At 44.8% G+C, this 14,217-nt stretch overlaps 1 protein-coding gene across 3 annotated transcripts in view; it reads left to right on the forward strand.

Moving 5' to 3' along the window:
* Positions 1 to 2,142: 2,142 nt before the first annotated feature.
* LOC147444064 (uncharacterized) overlaps positions 2,143 to 14,217 on the forward strand; it is a 45,037-nt gene continuing 32,962 nt past the window's right edge. For 2 of the 3 annotated variants that reach the window (XR_015190099.1, XR_015190098.1), the window contains exons 1-5: positions 2,446 to 2,582; positions 2,651 to 2,940; positions 3,023 to 4,176; positions 4,272 to 4,357; positions 4,452 to 4,506. Coding sequence is in view for 1 of the 3 variants with exons in the window: in XM_086527781.1 (XP_086383907.1) it covers positions 2,364 to 2,447; positions 2,524 to 2,582; positions 2,651 to 2,940; positions 3,023 to 4,176; positions 4,272 to 4,357; positions 4,452 to 4,482 (1,704 nt within the window). In the remaining 2 variants the exon portion in view is untranslated. Of the gene's footprint in view, positions 2,583 to 2,650; positions 2,941 to 3,022; positions 4,177 to 4,271; positions 4,358 to 4,451; positions 4,507 to 14,217 lie in introns of all 3 variants that reach the window. The other variant, XM_086527781.1, reaches the window with a different exon arrangement.

Raw genomic sequence — 14,217 nt, forward strand, 5'->3', positions numbered from 1 at the left:
TCTTCTAATCCTTTCTTAACCATACATGCTACCCCTCCTTGTCCTCTTCGTTGCTTGAGATTCTTTGACCACATCAATGAATGTACATTGTAATCCTCTAAGCCGTTAATCCTTTGTGTATCATGCTCCCAAGTTTCAACAAGAAGTACAACATCGGCTTTGCTTGTTAGTTCATCAATGCCAACCCCCGCATTCCATGGGTATCCATTACAATTCCAAAAGCATATTTTCAATTGTAACTCGGTCTCATAGGTCACGCATCCCTATTTGCTTGAGAGACTTGCCTCCTCCTTGGGCACATTTTCTTCATGAGATATTTCCTTGTTTTTATTATTCTTTTCCTCATATGCCTTGCGACGCATATCTTGCTGCTTAATAGTGCGATCTTCACATACAAAACATTTTGTATTCCTCAAATAGATCCAACTATTATCAAGGATAATCTTTCGCTTGGTCTCATCCGGCATGGTGCATACAATTGGCCGTTCTCCCGAGCGAGGAGCTCCTTGCTTCCCCACTCTATGTGCTCCATAGACCATAACTACGGACATGCCAAAGTGGGTTTTGAAGAAATCTTCAATAACAATGGCAAGAGAAGGAGGTGTCTCTAACTTATCTTCGGGAATTCCACGAATAACAATGTTCTTGGAACGTCGCTCCCGTTCCTTCAACTCCTCCACATCTACATTCTCAACATTCTTTGTTTGAACCATAGCTTGCATGAGTGAGGAATTAGAAACCACATTGCTACCACATACATCAGCCCAAGACTTGTTTGTGCATACATTTTTCATGTCGCATACATCCCGGCTCATAGTGTCAAATTTCTCCTCTTTCAATACATGGTCATGCTCTACTTTGCTCATCCGCTCCTTCAAAGCATTCAAGTCCACAAGAGAGCGTTTACATTCCTTGACTTCCTCTTCAAGTTGCATCAAACGTGTTGTTTGCATCTCAAGTGTCCTCTTGAGATTCTCATTCTCAACCACAAGTACCCTTAGTGTGCCATTCTCCATTGCAAGTGCTCGTAAGTCTTCGCCTTGTTTGTTTACGGTCTCTTGCAATGATACCAAGTACGCCATGATCATGGTTTCCGATGTCGTTGGTTGGGTGGTTGTGTTGCTATCTCCACACTTAGGAGATTTTGGATCATTTTCCACAATGGTTGTGGACCTTGTTGAAGAAGAAGAACCCTTGCGAGTGCCGGAAGACATTGTATGTAAAATAGAAGATGAGAATCAATTTTGTTGAACCTGTTCACTTCGGAAATGCTGCTACAGAATCGCCTTCCATAACTCTGAAAATTTCTGTCTTTACATCAATGCGTAGAGGACTTCGTGCTCTTCGATTGAGGCTATAGATCACCCAAATCGGAGTTCGGATGAAGAAGTTATGATCAAAAGAGTGGAGAGAGAGAGAGAGAGAGAGAGCCGAAGGCGGCTAGCCATACTAGTACGTATAGAGGTAGGCCTCGTGATTTTATCACTTGTTTGAGGCTTCTTTAGTGAGTTTTTCACGCCTTGTGATTTCATCACTATTCGTAGAGGTAAAATAGATGATAAGGGGACCCCACATAGAGGGGGGTGTAAATGTTTTGAGTTACCACCCCTCCCCCCCCTCGGAACTAAGTGGTAAGGGCATGGGAGGGTGGGATCTACGGTGGGGGGATCGTGGGTCGTAGATCTGAGCGGCGACGTCGAAAGTAATCTAGGGTACCTTAGATTTCTTTCGGAGGTTGCTGTCTTGCACACGTGTTTTAAATAAATTAGGGCTCTCATGCTTCAGAAACACGCGCAAGACGAAGTGGTTAGGACATGTACCTCTCATGGGTGAGGTCACGGGTTCAAATCCCACGCCCGCAAAATGGAGTACCCTAGATTATTTTGAAACGCGGGATACCCTAGATTACAAAAAACTAATATAGGGTATCCGCGCTTAAATCTACGACCCACAATCCTCCCACCGTAGATCCTACCCTCCCATACCCGTGCCTCTTAGTCCTGAGGCCCGCCCCCTCCACTAACTCCACTTGGATTTTATAGAAGTTACCCCCATGCTCGCGCGCGTGTGAGCACAGGTCTAATCTGTCAAAATCTTACGATTCCTCTCGTGACCCCTTCTCGCGTGACCATTTGCCTTAACTGGTATTGGAAGTTGAATGGGTTTGCGGCTTGCCAGAAATAGAATAGAAGGCAGGCGGCGGCGCAGCGCTCCCGTCCCCCCGCTCTCTCTCTCTCTCTCTCTCTCTCTCACACACACACACACACAGCAGAGGCAGCACCCCACTGGTCTGCGTGCTGCTTCAACGCAATGGACGAGCGTTGCAGGTCTTGGTTATCTGCTGCTGCTTGTTCTCCGATTTGATGCTGCAGGCCTTCGTCCACTGCAGGCTTATTCACTTATTCAATTTTAATGGTAAGGCAAACACAAAGGGCTGCGTGATGCAGGTCGTTAGTATCTCCAGTAGGAAGGCCCCTGTCTTCGCAGAGTTCGAGCTCAGGGATGAGCTGGGATATAGCGTAGGGTTCTTCTTCAACTGGCTATCAACATGAAGATTTTACAAATGGAAGGAGACCATATGAGTAAGTTATTGTAAGCTTAGTAGATTTTTGCAAGGAGAAGAATAGGTAACAAAGGTTTGAGGGTGCAGGCTAGATACTGGTGTTACTTTGAACTGGATGGCTGATAAAAGAAAGCCGAATGAAAGCTCAGTACACTCTGCTGAGGGACGCACATCCGGATCTCGTGAATCTGTGCCAGCTCTTGAAGTCCCCCTCAATATTAGCCATTGCCATGAAGATGAGTTGATTTCTTGGCTGCAGTACCCTCTGGAGGATAGTTTTGATAAGAACTATTGCTCAGAAGAGCCTTACCCCCAAGGAGACAAGTCGAATTCCGACACTGTTTACAATGCATTTTCCAACCTCACTCTAAGAGAAGGTGAGTAATATTCAGAGTTCGCTTTGTGTCTCAGGCCTTGGAAGTGATTTTTACATTGGAAAGAGTGGTGCTGAATTTGCAGCCACATACACTTGGGGTGTTCCAGGAGTTCCTGATACCAAGAAAGGTGAGAAAATTTTAACTGCTAACATGGCCATGGCTATGGGTGCGCAACGTGCGGCAGGTCTTCTATTCCAGTCTGGAGCTGATACTTTTAACAAGGTACGCACAAATGCTCAGCCTCATGCAGCCCGAAATGTTGATAATCATGTGACTGAAAGAACAAGTGGGTCGGCATCCAGTATTGAGAAACCAGGATTATCCTCTCAAAATGTTACACGACCCAATTTTTCTGTGTTTTTTCGCACCGGGGGTGTGACAGGAATGAGCTCAGAGCAGGTTACATGCACACAAACCGAATCTCGAATTTTTAAAAATGTTGAGCAATTATCACCAGCTTCGGATACTCCCATGATCGTAACAGAGTTCCCATTTATGTCATTGCCTCAATCAAGGACTACCGAAGGCACAGGCATGGACTTTCCTAGGTTGCCTTCACAGCATCAGGTCAAACTTGGGACTTCAGAAGGATTCTTTATAGCTGATGGTATTGAGTCTACAGCGCCAGCTTATGCGACCTCCAAGTTGGAAGCTAAAGCTATTGGCTTGATGGAACAAGCCATGGTGACCTCTCAACATCCAAGAAGTTTGCTTTCCCAGTCGGCGCCGGCTTCTATTTCTGGTTTATCTTCGGGTGGATCGGCTGGTTCAAGTGGTAAGAGGATACGAGCTGAGGCATCTGCTTCTGGTCTATCGTCTGGTGCATGGGCTGGCTCAAGTGGTAAGAGGATAAGAGCTGATGCGGAAACAAAGCATCCGATGTCGCAAGAAGATCTCTCGTTTGGGTCTGCATCGACAGTTATCACAGACATGGATTCATGCAGACAGTCCAAGCTAGCACGCTGCGTGAGTGAAACAAACATTAATTTAGCTGGTTCCCAAATTGCTGTCTCTACTACAGACCTTGACAGCAAAGCCTTGTGTCGAGTCCAGACTGGTAGTGGGAGAACTTCAGTAGGTTCTCAGCTTCATGAAAATGTTGGGATGGGTGATGCTTTTAAACAATATCCTTCAAGCGCATGGTGTGACAGTACTTCAAAGAGTGATACAAAAGCTGCTGCTCACAGTACAAAGCGAAAAGCACCTTTTTCTGAAAAAGCCGAGTTTGAATGTAAGGTTAGGGCAGCTCTTTTTTTTTTCTTAACTCTTGGAAACTCGGTTAGTGGCACAGCTTAATCAGAGGGTAATTAATCAATGTTGTGTCTTGACAGGTTCTTAGAGGTGGAAACCTCTTACAAGGGCTTGTTATTGGGGCAAAGGGAACTGAAGCTGCAGACATACAAAGCTTGGAGAGAGAGTGGGTTCACTTTTTCCTCTGTTTATATTCTTGTACTGGATGTCCTGCCTTTGTCAAGATCTCTTACTTAAGCATAATTGAGTAATTTGTGCAGAGGCGGCATAATGGGAAAAAAGGGGCGCTGAACTTGTATCTTGAATGCATACATGGTAAAGTGCACTGCAACAATTTTTTGAATGCTTAGTACCATTAAGTCTATTATGGGCATGTCTTTTTTCCCTTTGTTTGTTTTTTTTTTGTTTTTTTTGAGAGAGAGAGAGAGAGAGAGAGAGAGAGAGAGAGAGAGAGAGAGAGAGAGAGAGAGAGAGAGAGAGAGAGAGAGAGAGAGATTTTATTATCGTCCTCGGAGGTCGAATAAGACCTATGGGACCAAAGTTACATGTGATGTATGGTTGATGAGTGACTCTTCATGCTCCAAAATTGTGGTGATGAGAGTCGCAATGGAGAACCTACACTGTGGCTGGGAGAGGAAAGTGTGTAGATCTAAATCATGGCTGAAAATGTGAGAGAAGCAAGTTCTGATGTGACCAAAAGTTGAGCACTCTAGTAATGTGTGGTACTGAGACTCTCAAACTTGCAGTGAGCATAATGTGCACAATCGATTTTACTCTTCTCCATTTTCCCAACGCCCTGTCTCGCATCGAATGGAATGGGAGCTAAGCTGAACGGTTGCGATAGTGCGTATCGCCGACAGGAGATAGGTTCAAGCATGTAACTAGGAGTACGGCTTCCTCTCTCGGCGAAGAACACGGTTTTGTAGTTGGGGCGATATGGGTGGTGTAATGTATGAAGCGTGACACATCGGATTTCTTCCAAGCCGTAATACATTGGTGTTGTAGAAAAGCTTCATTCATTTGGGAGTCAATCTAAGCATCATGTAGCAAGTGTAATACATCCCATCTCCCAAACCATTTCTTCATGTCTTGCATCCATCCCGTGCTCAAGATCTTACTTTTATGCGTCTTTTGAACTTTTTTGCTTGCTTTGCATGCAATTGTAGGAAGTCGATGTGAGGGGTTTTGACGCATCTTTATCATGTACTCCACAACCCTTTCCATGCCCATAACCTCAATTGGAAGAGATCTCGAGTCAAGAAGTAGAAGCATATATGGTGTTTGTGTCTTAACTTGGAGAAAGTTTGTAAGAAAATGCTTTTGGACATTCTCTCCATAAAGAAGAACCGGTCTCACCAATGCATCAAAAAGGTACTTCTTGAGTACCCAACACTTGATGTTTCCCGCATTACACAGTTCTCAAATGCATAATATGCTCTCTTTCTCGCTCCCAAAAGACGCATAGCACATTCATGCCGCTTATGATTGAACGGAACCTCAAGGCGAAAGTACTTAAAGCTCTCAACAACTTCAAGTGTCTCGTTGTTGTACACAATGCATGGCTTCTCCTTATGGTTGGTTTTCACAAGCATAACCTTTGTTTTGGATTCATTTACAATCAGCCCACTATGCAAGCAAAAGTTCTCAAGGACAACCATAAGCTTTTGTGCATCCTCTAAAGTGTGTGCTAGAAGAACTACATCATCCGCATACAACAAAAGCCTTCTTCTTGCATAAAGTCAAGTACCATTTGTTCCAAGTGATCGATGCATAGACCAAAGAGAGTTGGTGACAACGGACATCCTTGTTGAACCCCAATAATGCTTACAAAAATTTCTGAAATTCCTCTTTCCATGTGCAATTGATAAATCACCTTCTCATAGATTCGAGAAACCGCAAGCATAAACTCACTTGGCACTTGGAGTTCTTCCATCCTTCTCCATAAATTGTTACGTGGAATCATATCAAAGGCTTTCTTAAAGTCCACAAAACGACAATACAATCGCTTGCCTTTTAACCGACTTTCCTCCATGAGAACACAGAGTGACAAGATGATCAATGGTGCTATGGTATCGACGAAAATCCGCTTGTCCTTTTGCACGCTTGTCGTTCTCTTTAGCCCAATCACTCAATTTTATCTCCATTATGTACCCAAATAACTTTGCTATAAGAGACCCAATCATTATAGTCCGGTAGTTGTTTACATTCTTCACATCCCCTCCTTTATGCAAAGGCTCGACCCAATTAGTACTTTAATCATAAGGCATACCATGTTGAAGTGCAAGGTTGAACATATCACACATCCACTCATGGGTAAAATCTCCCGTCCATTTGATCATCTCCGGCTTGATACCTTGAAAATCTCCTGCTTTGCGAGTGCCCAACTTTTCAAGCCCACCGCATATATCCTCAATAGTAAAAAAAGAGGGCATACATGGGAGTGAATTATAAAATGACATTTTTTTTTTCAGCATTTGGTTGTTTATTTAATTGCCTACAATGTGTGTACATATCCACAAGACTCAAGTTCCCAAAATTCTCAACCCGCTTGCCCCTCAAGTTTCTCCAAAATCTTCCACATACACGTGTCTTTTCTTGGACTTGAAAAAGTTGTTGCTTTACTTCCTATCTTCTACTTCAGCGTTTTGCAGATTCATTGCGACGGAACCTCATTAAGCACCAGCATTTTCAGTTTTCAGTAGTCATAGACATCGCAATAGAACCCCCGAACCTCGCAGATCTCACCTTCCTGCAGCAGATCCTCGTCGCACGGTCACATCTCGCGAAGTTTGCAGATTCAGCCCCAAAAATGCAGATTTCAGCATCCGCGTTTTCAGTGCGTTGTCGTCGCATCGTTGCCACGACATCGTCGCCGACATAGAGTCATGATTCAACAGATAAAGATTTGCAGATTTCAGCCCTTAGCAATTTCAGATTTCAGCCCGTCTCGTCGTCGTCCTCATCGTCGGCAAGTGCAAGAATTGTAGAGATTTGTGCAATAAAGTAGACCGCTCTCGCCATAGAGAGTGGGGCCTTCGGAGGAGGGTTTGACAACTTTCTGGTGTCGTATTCTTCTCTCTGTATCTCTCAATCTCATGCACCTTCATTCACAGCGTCCATTCACTTTGTTTGTGTCCATTGCACTCTCTCACTAAAGGAACGGAAGACTCTCCCTTCTGTAAGAAAAAGGAATCCTTGAGCATAGTTCGGAGCACTCATCTTGTGCAGAGTTGAACATTCACTTCTGCTCCACCTTACCGGGGGGGAGGCGACGGCTAGCTCGGCTCGGATAATCTCATGCGGCACTGAGGCCTTGGCCGGAATCATCCGAGCGATCATAGAGACCAAAGGGCTCTCCATATATCTCCATCCTTTTGTGTTGCTAGATCTCCCATGATGGTCTACTGAGGGTCCTCATACCTGAACTCCGTAGAGCATAGTTGAAGTCACTAGAGTGTTAAAAAGCTAGAGCATTGTTCACGGTTCCTGAAACTAAACCTGTGAACACATTCTCTCCAGTGCTCTCAAGGCATAACCATAACCTTGGTTTTCCCCAAGGTTGACGGACAATCCACTGTCACGAGCAAATGTATGCAAAGCATCTAAATGACGTTGCATCCCCTCTGGAGAGTCAGAAATCAACACAATATCATCAACATATAATAACAACGGGATCCATGTCCCTGCTAGCTCAGCCCCTCTGTCTCCCTGACGTTCTACATAGTCTGAAAACTCATCTACATACATCCCAAAAAGAGTCAGAGATAGGGGGCATCCGTGCTTCATTCCAATAGTAGAGTGGACCATATCAGACATTCCCTCAGTAGTGCGTACCCGCCCCATCACTGTCCTGTATCGAGCTAGAAATCAGCTCTATAGGCACCCCCATGTCTTGTAGTTTGCGTATAAGTCTGGCTCTCGGCACTGTGTCAAAAGCTTTGCGAAAATCCACAAAGCTACAATAGATCCTCTTGCCATGGTGTCTACCCACCTCAATAATAGCTCTGAGTGTCAGAATTTGGTCAAGAGTGGAGAAACCTCTCCTGAATACTACTTGCCCTGGTGCTCGTATGCCCTTTCGCTCTGCCCATCTACTCAGCTCGTGCTCAAGAACGGATGCATACAGCCTAGCCAATGTGTGACCAACCATGATGGTGCGATAATTCCCGGGAATCCTGACTTGAAAATAGGCACAATCATAGACATACTCCAAGTCTCAAGAAAGCCTTCATACATGGCTCGAATAAACATCATAGCAAGAAGCTCTGTAAGCATATCTCTGGCATGGATGAAGTGCTATGCTACCAGACCATCATGATCATGTGCTCTCCTTGTCTTCATCCTGTCAATGGCTTTCCTTACCCTCTCGGCAGTAAAGAAAGTACATGTCTAAGGGCATGTCTCTAGTGGGTTCGGCAAAGGTGGTTTCCCTGATGCTGTGTATAGAGATATGGCATATTCCCCCCATGTCTCTGTGGAGGTGATCTCTGGTGGTGGTGAATGCTCGTGGAATAGGCTCCATGCTTCGCCCGAGTCTTGACTCATAAATAGCTGATACGGATCCCGCTGTAGATGTGATAGATGAGCCCTTTTCTTTCGTCGCACTAGGCGGCGATAGATAATCCGTGACTGTTTGTGTGTGGCAATACCCATGAGCACTTCCCTCTGTAATCTGATCCTCGTCTCTCTACACTCATCATACCAACTGTTTTGGGGCATGCTCCCAGATCGTCTCCGTGTAGGCTGGCTGTGGGGGTATGCCTCTGATGCTGCATCATGGAGCGTCTCTGTCAATATCTGAGTGAGTTCATCTAGTGGCCGTCCCGGCTCCCGAGTGCATAGCTGTCACGAGGACGTGGCAACTGTTAACTATGTCACGAGGACGTGGCAATTGCTAACCTTAGTTGTTGGTTTCTTTCCAATGATTTTTGTTTTGTTTTTGAGACCCTCTTTTTGAAGTTGCAAATGGTTGGACATTGTATGGCCAATGTGAACGATAGTTTCATCCGCAGAAGGGAAGTTAGTCGGCACTGGAATTCTTATAGTAAGAGGATGTCTAGGCTCAGTGCAAGATCATGTAGGTCCCTCCGTCGCACCTAGCAAGTTGGTGGATACTAGGAAGTGAACTCAATAAAGGCATAAAGTCAAGGTGGGATCACCAACGGAAAGTATCCAACAGTTGGGCCACATTGCACTTTTGAATGCGGTCCTTATGAGGATAGATTGTCAGATGACCAGTGGGAGCCCAATGTAAGCATCTCCTAAAAATTAGGGAACTGCTATTTTGGGCCATGAAATGTGCATTACCTTCGGTATTACCAGCGGAACACTTAACAACTCTACGGTGAAGTCAACTGGGCAACCAGTCGGGAGATTTTTGGGCGGCAACCCCGAAACGGGCAAATGCTTGTAAATATGCCAAGTGGCACTTTCCTGTGTACTTGCCTATGCAAAAAAATGGGCGCTGAATTTTTAGCTGGGAGAGGCCTCATTTGCTTTTTGTCACAGGGTAAGAGCTATGGAGTGCTTCCTTTCCACTCTATGTATAGTGTGGTGCTAGGAGTGATGCCCTGCACACTACACACTGCTCTCTCCTCCCCCTACGTGCAGTTATGTGATGCCCCACAAGAGAACTCCTCATTTGACTGATGTACAGTTGTGTGGTTTCATGCTTTTGTGCTGAGGCAAGAGGAATAGGGGTAGCTAACTGCTACTCCAAAGCAGGCACCGGTGAGGGTCATAACCTCACCGTACAGGTGCGTTTTCAACGCGGTGTATGCGCTGTAAATTGACCGTTTTTTATTCATACGGACGCCAGAACCATTGGGAACAATGCCCCACTCTTGAATGGATAGGGAACTAGTTACCAGGCAATGCACCCAGTTTTTCCACCACCCAGGGTACATCTTGGGTACTTCGGGGATGGATGTGTGTTCCAAAGTATGGTTGGTTATGCGCCTGGAAGTCAGCCGTACATGCCAGGAACAGTGTTTGGGGGTATGCAAGGCATGATGTGAAACCCCATGTATGGTAGTATCGGCATGCAACAAGGTTTTCAGTGCAACCAGGGCCAGTTTTTGGTGCCGCAGGGTCATTTTGGCATGGTTGGTTTTTCTGGACAGCAGCCAGATATCGCACCTCTGACGCAAAATGTTAATGGCCTAGATGTGCCGATCATGCCTACTACAGTGCCCATGTTGCAAACTATTCCATATGACAATTTGGGGGCATTGGAAAAGCCGAAAGCTTACAAATAATGTGGTGTAGTTGTGAAGTTCAGCACTTTCAGTGGCTTTGAGGATAAAGCAAAGGCTCTCACTTTCCTCCAGCAGTTTGATACAGCTTATGCAAGAGGGAATTTTACAGAGGCCTCTAAGGTCAGGAAAGCTGCCACTTTCTTAAAGGACAATGCGCTTACATGGTGGACGACATTGTTAATGCAAGGACAACACCCGTCACTTGGGTTTACTTTAAGCAAATGTTTGCATCTGCTTGGCTGTCAAATGAATTTGAAGCCGACGTCATGGGAGATTGGCACCAACTTACTTCGGCTACATGCAAGATCTTGCTAGAGTACAATCGGAGGTTTTGTAAAGCGTTACCCTCAGTGACCTTCTACAGATTTGTGCCACTGATGGAGCAAATAGAGAACTATTGTTGTGGGCTGCCTACAGGGCTTCGCGATTACTATACCAAGAACAGAGTACCCACCCTCACTCAACTAATGGAAGTTGCTAACACTGGTCTTGCCTTGTTGAAAGGAGAGGACAGTGGGTTTTCGAGCAACGAGAAAGGAGGGCAACAAAAGAAAAATTCAGCGAAGAAGCCCTTTGTGAAAACGGCTCCTGAAGCGTCATAGGGGTCCGAAAAAGCCACCAAAGACAATGATTCAGCCGGGACTTCTGGAGCGCAAGCAAAGAAACAAAAAAGGAAGCCTTTTGTGCGCAAGTCACTAGAGGAAAAGAAGGTCCTAATGGCTGAAAATAAATGCTTTATATGCGAGCAGCCTGGTCAATTTGCTACCAATTGTCCACAAAGGAAAGGACCAACTGACTCAGATGATAAAGAGGACCAGAAAGGCAAGAAGCCTAAACCCACGACAGGCTTGATGCGAGATATTGTGGGTGACAGGCCCGGTATAGATGCCAAAGAGTTATTCAGGGCATGGGGTAAAGTTAGGCACTCCTCTTCTTTGATCCAAGTGCCAAAGCAAACTTTATCTCACCTGAGTTAGCTATGAAGCTGGACATCAGAGCTGAAGAGATGGGGTACATAGCACAAACAGGGTTGGCATATCCTGGCCACTCAGAGTGTGTTACTCCCATTATTGGAAAGCTGCATGTGCCTATTCAGTCATATATGGATACAGAATAATTTTATATCATGCCATTGGAAGGGTGCAATGTGCTACTTGGAATTTCGTGGATGTTCAGAGTGCATGGCGTGCTGGATGCCTTCGGCAAGACGATCACCCTTCAGCTAGGAGCAAAACTCATGTTTTGGGTGTAAAGCTCAAAGTCGAGTCTGTCCCTATTGTATCTGCTCTGCTATCACTTCTGTAATAAAGAATCATCTTTCTGTGTACTTGATTTTTGCACGTGATGTCTAGATAATTGCTAGTCAAATTTATTCGTGTTAGATAAATAAAGGTTAGCATTTTTGCAAAAGTTTAGTGACTGTTTTTCTGATTCATTACCGTCGCAATTGCCGCCAGAGAGACCTGAGGACCATTGGGTAGATTTGGTGCCAGGGTATAGCCCACCAAATAGACCTCCCTACAGGGTTAGTGCGGCGCAGTAGAAAGAGATTATGGGCTAGGTTGAGGAGTTATTGGAGAAGGGGTTGATTCAGCCTAGTTCTTCACTCTTTTGCTCCCCAATGCTCCTAGTGCAGAAAAAGGATGGCTCATGGCGCATGTCTATTGATTACCGTTCGTTGAATAAGAATACCATCAAGAATAGGTTTCCTATTCCTAGAATTGATGATATTTCCGATCGTTTAGAGGGTGCTGTAATTTTCAGTAGGATAGACCTTAAGAGTGGGTACCATCAGATACGTATAAGGCCAGAGGATGTGCACAAGACTGCGTTTAGAACGACATTTGGTCTTTATGAGTTTCTAGTGATATCGTTTGGTCTAGCTAATGCTCCTGAACGATGGCCGATTTTCCGCTCGCATCACTGTTTGTTGGGACGTTCTTCGATGACATGATAGGCTATTCGAAGAATGAAGAGGAGCATAGGCGTCACTTGACCATTGTGTTCGAAGAGGTGCGCAGTCACGCTACTTGTTAATCCTAAGAAAAGTGAATTCTTCCTCGAAGATATCCACTTTCTTGGCCACATAGTCTCAAAGGATGGTGTTAGAATGGATCCCGCAAAGGTCGAAGCTATTAAGACATGGCCAGACTTGAAGACTGTGCACGATGTCAAAAGCTTCTTGGGATTGTGTTCCTACTATAGAAGGTTTATCAAGAACTTTGCAAAGATAGCATCATCTCTTCACGCATTGCAAAAGAAAGAGGTCACTTTCAGATGGACCCAAAAAGAGTGGTCCAGTGTGACGCGTGTGACGCGTGTGGCAGTAGCATCGGAGTAGTGCTAATGCAAGACGGACGGGTTGTAGCTTATGAAAGTCGAATTTTGCAAGGGCCAGAGAAGGCTATGCAAGTCTATGAGATAGAGCTCTTGGCCGTCATTCATGCGCTTTCTAGCTGGAAGCACTACCTCTTAGGTGCTGATTTTGTTGTCCAAACAGATCATCAGACCTTGCTACTTCTTGACACAGTCAAAGTTATCCGAAAAGCATATGTGATGGGCAAACATTCTTTCTCTGTGCCACTTCCAGATTATGCATGTGGAAGGCAAGAAGAATGTTGTGGCTGATGCGTTATCAATGAAGCCACAAATTTTACCTGTGTCAATTCCTTATCATCATGAGTTAGATGACATGAAGGAACAATATGCTACTGATGAAGATTTTGCAAGGATCTTTAAACAGTTCCAAGAGGGGCAATCATGAGCACTACCTCCTCAGAGATGGTTTTATGATGATGCATGGCAGACTTTGTGTCACTAGGCCATTGCGACATAAGGTCATGGAAGAGAGTCATGTCCCATCGTATGTAGGGTATCGTGGTATTGATGCGACAGTTAAAGCGGTAGAGACATTCTTCTATTGGCCTACCTTGAGGAGAGATTTGGATGCCTTTGTGCGAGCATGCATGATTTGCCAAAAGGTCAAGTTTGACAGGAAAAAGGCACCAGGGTTGTTACAACCATCGCCGATTCCGGATAAGCCATGGGAAAGCATTGCTATGGACTTTATCTTTGATTTTCCAAGAACGCCAACAGGGAATGATGGTATATGGACCATTATCTGCAGGTTTAGCAAGCAAGCCCATTTTATCCCTGTCAGGAAGAAGATAAAGTCTGATCAGATGGCACGCTTGTTTGTGTACAGTGTGTTTAAGTACCATGGTATGCCACGATTGATTATCACTGATCGTGATCCTCTCATGACCAGTTTGTTCTGGAGAGAATTGTTTGAGAACATGGGCACTACACTCAAGTTCTCGTCTTCGTTTCATCCACAAACTGATGGACAGTCAGAAGAGGCTAATTCTACTGTCTTGGATCTGCTGAAATGCTATGTGTCAGATAATAAGGGCAAGTGGGAACAATATTTTGCCTATGCTTGAGTATGTGTACAATAATACGGTGCATTCGTCAACTGGCAAAGCACCTATGGATGCAAAGTGGATGGAAGAGCATGAACTGTTAAGAGTCACGAAATGTATTGCAGCTTTACCTTGAAGCCTTTGGGTTACAACCTACCTATGCCCCAACCCAACGTGTGCAAAGGAGGGGTAATGATAGGGCTAGCACATCAAATGTACATATGAATTCAATGTAATAGATGGAGATGACAACAATATGAAGGTCTCTTTAAGTCATTTGTATCTATGTGTTACGACCTTTCTTGCGAATACATGCGATATCTTTCTTGCGGATACATGCGATGATA

This window comes from Adiantum capillus-veneris, chromosome 13, assembly GCF_014529385.1.
Source record: "Adiantum capillus-veneris isolate H3 chromosome 13, ASM1452938v2, whole genome shotgun sequence".
Lineage (NCBI taxonomy): Eukaryota > Viridiplantae > Streptophyta > Polypodiopsida > Polypodiales > Pteridaceae > Adiantum > Adiantum capillus-veneris.